General features: G+C 41.7%; 1 protein-coding gene across 1 annotated transcript in view; it reads left to right on the forward strand.

Moving 5' to 3' along the window:
• Positions 1 to 15159, forward strand: part of COL6A1 (collagen type VI alpha 1 chain) — a 71917-nt gene that overhangs the window by 24179 nt on the left and 32579 nt on the right. The window contains exons 10-19 of the mRNA XM_060783372.2: positions 390 to 434; positions 800 to 826; positions 3851 to 3877; positions 3982 to 4026; positions 6387 to 6440; positions 6679 to 6741; positions 9334 to 9396; positions 11614 to 11667; positions 11761 to 11796; positions 14907 to 14969. Of these exons, the coding sequence (XP_060639355.2) occupies positions 390 to 434; positions 800 to 826; positions 3851 to 3877; positions 3982 to 4026; positions 6387 to 6440; positions 6679 to 6741; positions 9334 to 9396; positions 11614 to 11667; positions 11761 to 11796; positions 14907 to 14969 (477 nt within the window). The remainder of the gene's footprint in view (positions 1 to 389; positions 435 to 799; positions 827 to 3850; positions 3878 to 3981; positions 4027 to 6386; positions 6441 to 6678; positions 6742 to 9333; positions 9397 to 11613; positions 11668 to 11760; positions 11797 to 14906; positions 14970 to 15159) is intronic.

The following is a 15159-nucleotide window of genomic DNA, read 5'->3' on the forward strand; positions in this document are numbered from 1 at the left end:
ATAATAAAAGCCACATTGGGGGTAAATATGACTAAACCAGGACCGTGCCATATCTCTGTGTGTATGTGTATTTCTGTACACATGTACATCTGTACATGTGCAACATAAGGACTGAATCCCCAAACAGGGTTGTATATAGGGCTGGAACCCAGTTTAATCATGCTCAGTGATTAATCATTAATCATCATGGCTACTTTCAGCCCCATTAATCGAAGTGGGTCTAATCTAACTATTGGGTTCCATGTCAAATCAGCCTATCTTATTGAGTGCAGCTTTCCAAATCCTAGCTAACCAAATAGTTCTGGCTGAAATAGTTTTGGGGAATTGATCTATGTTTGACTACTTTCTGCAGTGTAGTTTCTAACCTTTGTTGTTGTTTCTTTACCTAGGGAAATCAAGGAGACCCTGGGCCTGTTGGTTACCAAGGAATGAAGGTATGGCTACACTCTTTTACGGCAAGGGCGGGGAACGTAAAGCTGCTAGCCCTTCCAGCCCCTATCCTTCTCAAGCTCCAGTATCTATCAGTTTTGAAGGATGACTAAACAGCTGAAAAGAGTATGTTGCTTCTCCTTGAGGATTCCAATTGCAGAAAATTGGAACACCTCCAAAATACCTCAAAGGAGAAAGAACCCCCCCCCCTAAAATGTCAGAACCACATGTGACTTTCTATTCCAATTTTTCATGTGGTGATATGGCCATTGTGACAATGAAAATTGACCACTGTTTTCATCCCCCATCTTAGCTTTATTTTTTCTACTGTAAAATTGCATTTATATTTTCTTTTTTCCCCCCTCTTTAGGGAGACAAAGGTGATCGAGGTGACAAGGTGAGTGGGGTATTAACAACAGTTAAATTCAATAGAAATTGAAAGGAAGGCATGCAGATTTGTGGGAAGCATTAAAGAATTCATGTTTGGTTTTATTCGAGCCATGCAAAAAACCCACCATGAAATAGTAAGCTTTTAAGGTCTCCTGACCTCCAGAATTAGGTTTCAATGAGCCAAGCCAAGGACAAGTAGTGAGAGCACAATAATTGTGAATAAACAGCTCAGGGGAAGGTCCCAGGGGCTTACATGTCTTTGCACTAATCCACAGAACATGGAAATAAACAAGAGAAACTCCAACTTTTAGCACAAAGCCATATTTACGATGTCATAGGCATCTCTGAAACCTGATGGGATGACTCCTATCACTGAAATATAGGCATTGAGGGCTATAACCTCTTTTATAGAAACAGAACAAAGGGGAGAGGAGGGGGAGTAGCCTTATATGTCAAAAACAGTTACACCACAGAAGAGATGCAAGACTGCAATCCGAGAAACCAGCTTGAAAGCATCTGGATAAGAATCAAGGGAACCGGGACTCAAAAAGATCTCGTCATGGGTGTCTGCTACAGGAGCCAGGATGAAGAACTTGACAAAGTCTTCTGTCAACAATTGACCAAATAGACACAAAGAAGAGATATAGTAGTCAACTATTTTAACTATCCCAACATTTCCTGGAAAACAAACTCAGCCAAGAATACAAAGTCCAACAAATTCCTTGCTTGCCTTGCAGACAATTTTATTGTCCAGAAGGTAGAAGAGGCAAGAAGGGGGATCGGCTACTCTTGATCTCATCCTAGCAAACATGGACCTGATCAATGCAGTTGAAGTTGTCAGATCTTTAGGGGCAAGTGACCATATGCTCCTGCAGTTTGTGATATGAAGGAAGATTGAAACTAAGACAAGTAAAACCTGCATTCTAGACTTTAGGAGAGCTGACTTCTAAAAAATGAGAGGCATTCCATGGACACCAATACTAAAAGAGAAGGGAGTTACAGATAGATTGGAGTTTTTCAAGAATTCAAAAGAATAACCAACTCCTGTAGGGAAAAGGTTTACAAGCTAAAGCGCAAAATGAGCTCAGGCTTGCCAGGGACATTAAAAATAATTTAAAAAGGGCTTCTTTGCTTATGTCAGTAGAAAAAGGAAGAATTGGGTATCATGTCAATACCAGGCAAGATTGTGGAAAAGATCATTAAGTCTGTAAACACTTAGAAAGAAATGTGGTCATTGCTAGTAGTCAACATGGGTTCATCAAAAATAAGTCATGCCAGACTAATCTGATCTCTTTTTTCGATAGAGTTAAAAGCTGGCTAGATGCGGGGCATGCCGTGGATGTAGCGTATCTGGATTTCTGTAAGGTCTTCAACAAGTTCCCCCATGACCTTCTGGCAAACAAACTAGTCCAATGTGGGCTAGGCAAAAGTACGGTTAGGTAGATCTGTAATTGGTTAAGCGAATGAACCCAGAGGGTGCTCACCAATGCTTCCTCTTCATCCTGGAAAGAAGTGACGAGTGGAGTGCCGCAAGGTTCGGTCCTGTTCAACATCTTTATTAATGACTTAGACGAAGGGTTAGAAGGCATGATAATCAAGTTTGCAGACGACACCAAATTGGGAGGAATAGCCAATACTCCAGAGGACAGAAGCAGGATTCAAAACGATCTTAACAGATTAGAGAGATGGGCCAAAATGAACAAAATGAAGTTCAACAGTGACAAATGCAAGATACGCCACTAAGGCAGAAAAAAATGAAATGCAAAGATACAGAATGGGGAACAATGATGCCTGGCTTGAGAGCAGTACGTGTGGAAAAGATCTTGGAGTCTTTGTGGACAACAAGTTAAACATGAGCAAATAATGTCATGCGGCAGCTAAAAAAGCAAATGGGATTTTGGCCTGCATAAATAGGAGTCCAAATCTAGATCTAGTGTCTAGATCTAGGGAAGTCATGCTACCCCTCTATTCTGCCTTGGTCAGGCCACACCTGGAATCACACTCGGTCCAATTCTGGGCACCGCAATTGAAGGGAAATGATGGCAAACTGGAATGTGTCCAGAGCGTGACTAAAATGATCAAGGATCTGGAGAAGAAGCCCTATGAGGAGCGGCTTAAAGAGCTGGGCATGTTTAGCCTACAGAAGAGAAAGCTGAGCGGAGGCATGATGGCCATGTATAAATACACGAGAGGAAGTCATAGGGAGGAGGAAGCAAGCTTGTTTTCTGCTGCCCTGACTAGGATGCGGAACAATAGCTCCAAAGGACAGGAAAGGAGAGTCCACCTGAACATTAGAAAGAACTTCCTCACTGTGAGAGCTGTTCAACAGCGGAACTCTCTGCTCCAGAGTATGGTGGAGGCTCCTTCTTTGGGGGGTTTTAAACAGAGGCTGAATGGCCATCTGTCAAGGGTGCTTTGGGTGCAGTTTTCCTGCTGCTTGATGGGGTTGGACTGGATGGCCCATGAGGTCTCTTTCAACTCTATGATGCTATAATTCTAAGAGAATGAAAGGAAGCTGTCCTGAAACCAAGTCCGCCCTATTTATTTATTTATCTATCTATACACCTATCTATGCTCTTAAGATGGAATCACAGAGTTGAAATGGATCTCAAAGATCATCAGATCCAAACCTCTCCCTAATCCCTCACGAAGTCCACTCTTGTGGAATCCCTAATACATAGCCTCCTAGCCTTTAAACATAACAAAGTGGAGTCCATCACCTTCCAAGGTAGCCTGTTCCACTGTTGAATAGTCTATCCCTCAAGAATTTTTATTGGTCAGACACTTTCATTGGTAATCATTATAACAATGATAATGGACAGGAACTAAAATATTTCTCTACCTGCCAGTTTTATGTTGACCAGGAAATTTGATACGATGCATCTTCCCTTGCTGAATACTAGTCTGGTGCATGGAGAAGAGGCTTGCCTATGACATAGGATACAAATAAATAATTCTGATTAATTTGGTTTGGCTAGGAGGTCTGTGAAGCTCTGATCAACAGTTTTTACCCTTGTTTTTTTGTCCCTAGGGCTCAAGAGGTTCCAAAGGAAGCAAGGTATGTCTTCAGATTTTTTAAATTTATTTATGGGAAATGCTACTTAGAATGGTTTTTGTGGGGACGATAGAAGTTTGAAAATATTTATTTATTTATTCTTTCAGGGAGAAAAGGGCAAGCGGGGCATTGACGGCATTGACGGCAAGAAGGTATGACTCATATGTAAAGGATTCACTCTGTATCTGTCTCTTTAGGGAGGGATATTGAGATTCAGGGCCCTTCTAGACAGGCAATAAGTGCAAGAGGAATTGGGATTTTAAATCCGACTTTCTCTTGGGATGGAGGCAACACAGATGACCTAAACCCTGGGGTTTTGCAAGTGTGTGTGTGTGTCCAGATACTCACCCCTGCTGTTCCGAGAACAGCAAGGGTGGGCATTGGCACAACCAGACCTTTGCCCCATTTCCCCCTACACTCCACAAGGCCTGACGCCTCCCCCCTCCCCACTCCTGCCCCAGCCCCACCTTCTAAGATCAGAAGAAGGGCTTTGAGTAGGAGAGGAGAGATTCCTACTCCAAGGTCCCCTATTGGATCTTCTCTTGGAAGAAGAGAAGAAAAGGCTGCAGCCTGCAAGAAAGGCTTCCTCTGGTATGTGGAGAGGGAAATGGGGGGGGGGGGGGGGAGAGGGGCAGGAGGAAGTCCAAACAGCAAGATGGGAAGGAAAACACATGTTTTCCATGTCTGCAGATTTACACAGGCATGGAAAAATGTGCATTTCTCAGGAAGAACCGGGCTTAAAGAGCAACTTTTAAACATGTTTGCCAGCCTTTAACCCGATTCCTCCTGCATTTTGGCTAAATGTTTAGCCACACACTCCCCCTTTTAAAATCCATCTAACATGGGTTATAAAGCAAGTGTGGAAGGGCCCTCTATTGCATAAAACATAGCTGCAAATATGCCTGTAATGCAGAAGAAAGGGAAGACCAGCTAACACTTTAATGATGTGAAATAAATCTGGTAACTCTGGAACATAAGAGTATGGGAAGATGCGAACTCAACGAGGGACAGGGTATAGGGATTTTATCTTTGAAGATCCCACCACTATCACCAATTGCGAGGAAGTGCTTGTGTGTTGCTGAGGTTGGCAACGGCAGACCCTAATAATGGAGGTATTTTACTTCAGGCACTTTTTAATCTCACCGCTGCCACCAATTGTACAGATGTGGATGTTATGGAGGGAATTTACCTCAGGCCTCAATTGAGTAGAAGAGTATATTATGGAGGCCAATTATTATTTGTAAATTAAGGTAACTGCCACCAACGTGAGGTATTTGAGGTACCACCAATGAGATCTGGCTCTACAGACGCAGATTAGTTGAGATGAGACGGTTTTCAACAAAAGAGAAGGCTGAGAGGAGATATGATAGCCATGTACAAATATGTGAGAGGAAGCCACAGGGAGGAGGGAGCAAGCTTGTTTTCTGCTTCCTTGGAGACTAGGACGCGGAACAATGGCTTCAAACTACAAGAGAGGAGATTCCATCTGAACATGAGGAAGAACTTCCTGACTGTGAGAGCCGTTCAGCAGTGGAACTCTCTGGCCGGAGTGTGGTGGAGGCTCCTTCTTTGGAAGCTTTTAAGCAGAGGCTGGATGGCCATTTGTCAGGGGTGATTTGAATGCAATGTACCTGCTTCTTGGCAGGGGGTTGGACTGGATGGCCCATGAGGTCTCTTCCAACTCTTTGATTCTATGATTCTATGATTCTATAACAAGTTTATTGTGTACAAAGCTTATGGTTGCAGGCTGTTAAATAACTTATGGAACTTTGAATATCACGTGGTTTATAATACAGTCCACTCTTCCAGATAACACAGCTTGTGGCTAACTTTCACTGAGGTGAAGCTCTCTAGTGAACAATGTTTCACTACTATAAATAGCCTTTCAGTTTGATCTTCCCTCGATCAAATATCTGATCTCTAGACCTTCCTTAACTAGGGATCTTAACTAAGCTTCCTTTAGTCTTCTTTGCCTAAAGAATCTGGCCAGGTTTCTTTCTTCAGCTCTCCTAGACTGAAAAAACACCAGCCGCTCCCACACAAGCCTCTCTCTCGGGCCTTTCCAAGCCTCACTCTCCGGCCTTTTTTAAAAACGCACATAACATTTCCTGCTTGGCTCCGCCCACTTCTCCCTCTCAAGAGCTAGCCAGCCTCGTCTCCTTGGCAACGCTCACTGTGGATTCAAACCAGATGACTCCAGTTTTATCTACTGTTACAAACACAAATACATACGCTAACAGTTAAACACAAACATAATAACAATGACTTTTGCACAGAGTAGCTCAGATATTTTCAGAGGAAACTGACCCAGAAGGAAACCCTTAGCCCTATATAATTTCTTACATCGTGGCAAATATTGAAAAGTTTATTGAAACATTTATTCTTTATTTGGCTTCTATATTCCATGGAAGATGCTTGTGTCATGCTATTGAATACAGGAAGAAGCAGGCAATAACAGTGGCATTCCAGATTAAAAAGTGATGTAATATGAATGATTTCTTTTTCTTTTCAGGGAGAGCAAGGATTTCATGGACTACCAGGATGCAAAGGATCCCCAGGATTTGATGTACGTAGGTTAAGCATATTACATATACATTTATCTTCCACCCTGAGGTGAGCAGCATAATCTCTTCAAGCAGGTTCCCACATCAACCAGGATGTGAACAGGAAATGATTGCAAACCAGGAGTCTTCCCTTGTCTTCTAAATGTCTGTCCAGCCTTCATGAGCATTGCTAAAGTATACATAAAAGTAAATCTCATTTTTGTTTCCTGCATCAACTGATTTTAGATTGGTTTTAAACAGGGCTTACAAGGACCATCTGGATCAAAAGGAGACCCTGGTCCTTATGGGCCCAAAGGAGGAAAGGTGAGATGCCATTTTCTTTTCATACATTTATAGTCGAGTATCAATTCCATCTTGAAAATCTAAAGTCAGATGAATATGAAACATTTCAGCATTTTTGCTGCAGAACATTAAATCAAATAGCATATGTCAAATTAATGCCCTTTGCACTTGTCACCCAAAGCCTTTTTCTTTTGTTTCACTTTTAAAACTTATTTTTCCTTTTGGTCTAATTGGGCTGCTCATATATAATTGAGAAATCCTGGATTTTTGCACAGTTATGATTGCACAGTACCATTTCTCCACCCCAAAAAAGAGTGAGAAAGGCAACATTCCTACATTTTCTCATTTGAATTTCATTTTATGTGGTAATTCTAATTTCAAGAAAAAAATTAAGAGTACAATTACCCTTCTCCTGGTGCATCATTTTTATGAGCTAGGAAAGTTCCAGAGAAGGGGGAATGGTGGCCGTGTAAGTTATTTTCTTTTTTAAAAAAGCTTTTCTGGGGGATTTTGTTTTGTGTCTGGCCCCCCCCCCCTCCCAAGGAAAGTATGGATGTTGGGGGGAGGTGCCTGGACTTTAACCAAGGCACAATCAGGTTTAAGAAACCCGATTACACTCAGTTAAAGCCTTTTGTGGAACTGCCCTAAGCAGTTCTTACATGTGGGATTTTACAATCCTAGACCAGTTGTAGCCTCTAACACAGTGTTTCTCAACCTGGGGGTCGGGACCCCTGTGGGGGTCGCGAGGGGGTTCTAGAGGGGTCGCCAAAGACCATCAGAAAACATAGTATTTTCTGTTGATCATGAGGATTCTATGTGGAAAGTTTGGTCTAATTCTATCAGTGGGGTTCAGAAAGCTATTTCATTGTGGGTGAACTATAAATCCCAACAATTACAATTCCCAAATGGCAAGGTTTATTTTCTACAAACTCTACCAGTGTTCACATTTGGGCATATAGAGTATTTGTGCCAAGTTTGATCCAGATCCATCATTGCTTGAGTCTACAGTGTTCTCTGGGTGCAGGTAAACTACAACTCCAAAAAACTCAAGGTCAATGTCCACCAGACCTTCCCAGTATTTTCTCTTAGTCATGGGAATTCTGTGTGCCCAGTTTGATTCAATTCCATCATTAGTGGAGTTCAAAAGGCTCTTTGATTTTAGGTTAACTATAAATCCCAGCAATTACAACTCCCAAATGACAAAATCAGTCTCCTCCCCTAACCCCACCAGTATTCAAATTTGGGGTTATCGGGTATTTGTGCCAAATTTGGTCTAGTCAATGAAAATACATCCTACATATCAGATATTTAGATTACGATACATAACAGTAGCAAAATTACAGTTGTGAAGTAGCAACGAAAATAACATTATGGTTGGGGGTCACCACGACATGAGGTCCTGTACTAAGGGGTTGCGGCTTTAGTAAGGTTGAGAACCACTGCTCTAACATATATTAACAGTAACATTCTGCTGTTTCTTGCAGAATGTTATTTCTTGTACCAGAAAATGCAAAAAACAGCCATGCAACCTAAATCCTAAACTGCAGAAATTCATGCCCATCTAGGATTCTTCTTGTCAGGGTTTCCCAGTACTCAGAAATCTTTTTTAAAAACAATTTTAAAAATGGGTTGTTGTAGGATTTTTTGGGCTATATGACCATTTTCTAAAGGCATTTTCTCCTGACATTTTTAATTTTAAAAATTAAACAATTAAGCGATTTTTAAAATGTTTTTATGTTTGAGCATTATTTCCATTACTAGTTGTTAGCAGCAGAAAAAGCCTCCCACTTGTCATGATTTGAAGGCCCAACTATTGTGACGTTTGTCAGATCCCATGATCTTTAGGAATGCAGCAGGGCTTTCAGGTCGCTATATCAGTTCCATCTCTTCCTAAGCAAATGGACTTCTCTGCTTTTTGATGGTTGAAGGTCATAGGAGTGCCAAAGTAACGTGGTATTGTGTTGTCAAAGGCTTTCATGGCTGGAATTACTAGGTTGCTGTGAGTTTTCCAGGCTGTATGGCCATGTATGGCCATGTTCCAGAAGCAATCTCTCCTGACGTTTTGCCCACATCTATAGCAGGCATCCTCAGAGGTGGGCAAAACATCAGGAGAGAATGCTTCTAGAACATGGCCATATAACACAGAAAACTCACAGCGAACCTGGTATTCATCTAACATCATCATTTGTGAATCAGTACTTGGAAAACTCCTCAGAAGAGTCCAGTTTTCCCAGATTAATTTTGAGCATGACTAACCCCATCCCATTTATTTGAATGGGCATTTTATTGTATTTTATATTGTGTTCAGTTTTATGTTTGTTTTAGGCACTTTGTGCCTTCTATAAGTTGCTCTGAATTCCTTGGGGTACAAATATAAAGTTGTTGTTGTTATTGTTGTTGTTGTTGTTGTTGTTGTTATTTATTAGTCTTATCAGACATAGATACCAGACTGGCAATAACTTCAAGAAAATATCTACTTTCTGGATGCAAATTAAAACATACACACAGTTAACTGTAAACTATTTATTTGGAATCCAGAGTTATGCTTTCTGATATATTCTATTCTGATGTTTTCCTTCATTATTCTGTTTGTGTGTTATTGTCCATTTCAAGGGAGAGGCTGGAGTTGATGGAAGACCAGGCAGGCGTGGAAATACTGGAAGTCCTGGAGAAAAGGTAAAGCTGAAGATAACCTTTGGCTGACAGGCCTTTTTGGACATTGCCCCTTCCCACCTCAGTGGCATGAGGTGGGAAAGAGACCAACTCTGATGGTTCTCCAGCATTTTCCAGATGTTGAGATGACCTGAACTATTCAGTATTCTAAACCATTTCAGAAATCTCCATTTGTAGAACATCTTCCCCATTTCAATTTAAATAAACTGAAAACATATTTATTCTCGTAATGGGTTGGAAAACAATGTTAAAGTTTTTCAAACTATGTATAGCAGCATCTGGGATGAATTAATGAGTCCCAAAGACTGCAATGAGCAGCCAGGTGTTAACTTGATGCCTAAGTGAAATGAATGTTAGTGCCAATCTGAATGCCAAGACAAGGGCATTCCACAGTTGTGGTGCCATGGTGAAGACTTTCTCCCATGTTCCAATACCTCACTGTTTTGGTATTGACCTCACCTCTGGTACACAGAGCCCATAGACTTCAATAATTGGGCAGTAACATTTGATGACAGGTGTTGCCTTAAATACTGAGGTCCTAAGCCATATAATGCTGTAAATGTCATAACAACAGCCATTCTTTTGACATTGTTGCTTTCAGTATGGTTTTCCAGTCAGCAGTGAGGAAGGTGTTGCATTTTGCACTAGTTATATCTTCAAAGATAATCCTAAATACAGCCCATTCTAACCGGGACACAAGGGCATATGTGGTCAGATTATCTCTGTCCAGGAAAGGCTAAAACTGATGTACCATCCCAAACTGGCACCAAGCACTCTGAGCACAATGACTACTTGACCTTCCAGTGACAGTGATGGATCTGAGAGATTTGCAACAAGTCAAAATGGATTTCTGACTCAAAACGTTTTAATAATAAAGTGACTCCCAACCACAAGCAGCCAAATTATCCTGCTCAAATCAATAAAGCCTGGGGTAACCACAAATGCTATTTTGTTTGATAGAACTGAAAGGCTGAGGTTTACTACTCCAAATGAATTCTTGGATTCTGAATTCTTTAATTCTGAATGGTTTGTACATGTACATGGCTGTTATTGATGGATTTGGGGGCTCTATTGAAAAAAAGGAAATTCTCTACTCCAGGAATCAAGTAAATATATTGATTTATTTAATTTCATTAATCTGAATGGGCTAGAAATAGAGACTATACCTGTTTTAGAAGGTATTGTGCTCTATCCTTATGCCAGAATGTTAGATCTTGGAGTCCTCGTGGACAACAGGTTAAACATGAGCCAACAATGTGATGTGGCGGCAAAAAAAGCCAATGGGATTTTGGCCTGCATCAATAGGAGCATAGTGTCTAGATCTAAGGAAGTAATGCTACCCCTCTATTCTGCTTGGTTAGACCACATCTGGAATATTGTGTCCAATTCTGGGCACCACAATTCAAGAGAGATATTGACAAGCTGGAATGTGTCCAGAGGAGGGCGACTACAATAATCAAGGGTCTGGAGAACAAGCCCTATGAGGAACGGCTTAGGGAACTGGGCATGTTTAGCCTGAAGAAGAGAAGGCTGAGAGGAGATATGATAGCCATGTACAAATATGTGAGAGGAAGCCACAGGGAGGAGGGAGCAAGCTTGTTTTCTGCTTCCTTGGAGACTAGGACGCGGAGCAATGGCTTCAAGCTACAAGAGAGGAGATTCCATCTGACCATTAGGATGAACTTCCTGACTGTGAGAGCCGTTCAGCAGTGGAACTCTCTGCCCCGGAGTGTGGTGGAGGCTCCTTCATTGGAAGCTTTTAAGCAGAGGCTGGATGGCCATATGTCAGGGGTGATTTGAATGCAATATTCCTGCTTCTTGGCAGGGGGTTGGACTGGATGGCCCATGAGGTCTCTTCCAACTCTTTGATTCTATGATTCTATGATAGTGTCCTTCACCCTCTGTCTTCCATCAGTTACGATTGTTGGAAGGATCACGGCATTATGTTTTTCAAAAGGTTTATCCTTACAAAGAAACACTTAAGACAGCAAATCTGTAAAAGATTAACAATCTCCTCATACCACTTTCTGAAAAGCAAGATAGATAAGGATTTTGAATGTAACAGAAAAGAGGGAAAATATTTTTTGGCGGCTGTAGTCATTTCTGCTGAGATTAACTCTGTCACGTGGTTTACTTTGCAGTCGATGAGTACCAAGTACTTATTTTGGAATTGTCTGAGTTTAATGTACTTTATTTCTTTTCTCTTGTGTGTTTGTTTAGGGTCCTCCTGGGTCTCCTGGGTCTCCTGGAAAGAAAGGAGAAATTGGAGATGAGGTATGCACCCTTACAATGGAGGAGAGGGGAATCAGAATGATCAGATCTGTGTATGCAAAGCAAAGAGTACCAATGTGTCTCATTTTCTTGCAGGGAAATCTTGGCCCAGATGGCACTGGAGGAGAGAAGGTAAGATATAGAGTCTTCACTGCATGGAATGTATACGTCTTTATTTTTATTTTTCTGAGTTACCAACTGAATGAGATCAAGGAACTGCTTTCAATTAAACATCAGAAGAGCCAGTGTAAGGAAGTGGGTGGGTTGAGACCTGGTGGACAGATTATGATAAAGATTGTAATTGAATGCTGCTGCCTCTGGCGTTCTGTGGGGCAAAAGGCCTGTCCTTCACAGGAAGTAGCAGCAGGCCCGTAGCAAGGGGGGGGGGGGTTTAGGGGTTCAACCCCCCCCCCCGAAATGTTTCAGATTTTAAAAAAAAACCTGGTTTACTCATGAATTTTAACTGGTTAACCCAATCCCCATGCTGCTAAGTCTATGAGATGCAAAAAGTCAAGAGTCCCTCCAGAACTGCAAGCAATATCTCAAGCAAATATTAGCAATTTATTCACACTGTCATTACTTGCAGCAATATGAATAGCCGATGTAGTTGTTCTGGTACAGCTGTACCAGGAGCTCCAATTTTATTTGCTTTGTATTAAATGTTTGCTTGCAGTCCTAGGTTTCAGGGACTCTGCAGATAGGTGGCTTCTTTGGTTGCAGTCATAGGGCAAGTCACCTGTCCATCATTGTTAAGTTTTGGTCCCGCCCCTTGCTCAGGGCAATTGGGAAGGGAAGGGAGCCATTTTTAGTTAGTCTCAGCAAGGTAAGCTTATGTATAGGATGTGTGCAAGCTTCCCCTGTACAAAAGCTTCAACCCTTAACACCTTCCGGGGGAGAAAGGTCTTAAGAGTCTCCAAAGAATTTCCAGGAAAACAGCCCTAAAGACCAAAGAACTCCAGCTGGAGAACATCTATTGCCTTGCTGGTAGGTCCACTCGGCGTTCGAGACGCAGTTCGACCCGGTAGCGGAGCCCACATCAGTAAGGGTTAGATTACAGTCAGCCTGGGAGAAGTTAAAATGGGGATTTTTCTTTAAAGAAGAAGTTATTGAAGACAGTTGCCTGTTCTTCGTGGGCAAGATTAGGAATTCACCAGTTGCCTAAAAGCCTGGAATCATTTGCTTAACTTTACTGAAGACAAGAGAAGTTTCTGTTTGATTGTTCATTAATAAAAGACTTTGTTGTACTTCTCAAGCCATCTAAAGACTGTTTGTGGTGGAAACCTCTGAGAACTTCTCTTTAGGCCCCCTGGCTTCCCGCTGGGCAAAGGTTGCACATCCTGTTCTAAAGACAATTATTTACAGGCCCAACGCGCGACAGAACAGTAGTGAAGCAACCAAGTTGGGGGGCGGGATGTTGAATGCTCTCATTAAGGAGGTCAGACTTGGTGGAGGTTTGTTGACAAGGGCGGAGCTGCAGGCTATTGAAGGCTGCTCTGCCCCCTGCTATGCTCTTTGCTTCAGCGTGAGCTAGGAGGCAGGTTTAAACCCCCCCCCCCCCAAATTTTCAACCCCTCCCGAAATTTTTTTCTGACTACGGCCCTGAGTAGCAGCATTCACATCAATAAAAGATTGATTATTTTAATACCGTTATTAAACACAGAAACAAAAATTATTTAAAGTGGTGTAAAACATAGGAATTAATATTAATCAACTGAAAAGTACCTTAACATATAGTACTTAAAAAACCAACACAAAAAAAAACCCAAAATAGGGATAAACAAGGCTTGACTTCCAATACATACTTAATTCTTTTGTTATTTATTAAACTGGATAATGTATGCTCACTTCTCCTTAATGTAAATTGCTCCAATCTCCAAAGACTGTAACAGGTGATCTGCTCGAATTAAGATTCATTCAAAGACATGACCATGGTCATCTGGAATGTCGGTAGTCAAGGAGATCCACCACCACTCCTTTTCCATGTTTATTCAGGCTATTCTGCTAATGTCAGCGTGGGGCACCCACAACAGCCAGGAGTTCTCATGGAGGTCTGCAGACATCTGGCAGCAGCAATTGTGATATAGGCCTGATCTTCTCCCTTTTCCCTGCATTGATAAGTGCAAGGAAAGGGAGATGGCAATGTTGCCCCATGAAGATTGCTAACCGATGAACATCCGATCCAATTCTGCCCCAAAATGGTGCTAAACAGGAAACACTAATCGATGGAAAGCAATGTTATACCTGAAAGTGTGACATTTAGGTATACATTTTGTAAGATGATTTTCAATAAAAGTGAGGAAAAATCGAGATCCGATGAGTGATCATATGCTGACAGAGTAGCAACTGTGCTCGTAGCCTTTTGGAAGCTCCAGCACAGGCCACAATGCATCCACTGAGCATCCTTTCAGCATCCCCTGCCAAATGTTCATCCAGAAAATCAGTTTGGAGACTGAACATTTTTCTCCTTCTGCTTCATAAGATGTTCAAGCATGCTTTTAAAAAATCCTAGGCTGGATTTGCACTGTCCTATATCCCAGGATGTGATTTCAGATTATCTGATTTGAACTGGATGATATGAGTCTAAACAAGGCATGAGCAAACTTCGGCCCTCAATGTGTTTTAGACTTCTACAATTCCTAACAGCCGGTAAGCTGGCTGGAATTTCTGGGAGTTGGTCCAAAACACCTGGAGGGCTGAAATTTGCCCATGCCTGATCTACAACTGCCAGATAATCTGAGATAAGCAGATGATCTGGGATCAAATCTTGGGATATAGGGCAGTGTAAATCCTGTGACCAAAGTGATGTGACATCACTTCCAGTTGACATCACTGTTTACAGTTGCATGTGTGACATCATGGTGCAATCCTCCAGAACACCAATAATGGCTGACAATGGGTTATATGCCTTCCACATAGGCATATAACCCAGAATATCAAGGCAGATGATCCAAAATATCTTCTTTGAACTGGGTTATCTGACAAATTTTTGAAGAGCCCTCTCTACCTTTGATTCTTAGGGATGCCCTCATATCTGCCTGAATTTGTCTTTTGAGAATAATCTCATATGCATAATTTCCCCTGAGCTCTACATGACCTGAGTTCAAACAGACCATCAGATATTAAATATATTGTGAATACCTATAATACATGTTTTAATTCTTGGCTATGGGTGACAGTCAGATTAATAGCAGAGTCTAATATGTAAAATATTACAAAACTGTGATCTCTTCCTTTTCACACAGGGCAGCAATGGAGAAAGGGGGGCACCCGGTACTCCTGGTAATCGTGGAACAAGAGGAGGCAAGGTAAAAACACACATAAAAACATCTTTTAAAATTATTCTTCAGTCTTTTGTTTCTCTGCATAGAAGTAATTCCAACTTCTCATATAGGCTTCATCTATAGGGCCGAATCAATGTATTCAGATTCAGCAAGTTCAGCTGATGTCAAAGTCACATGGGGGGGGGGGGGGGAGGAGGGAGGGATAACTCAGTTG

Source organism: Anolis sagrei, chromosome 1, assembly GCF_037176765.1.
Source record: "Anolis sagrei isolate rAnoSag1 chromosome 1, rAnoSag1.mat, whole genome shotgun sequence".
Classification (NCBI taxonomy): Eukaryota; Metazoa; Chordata; class Lepidosauria; order Squamata; family Dactyloidae; genus Anolis; species Anolis sagrei.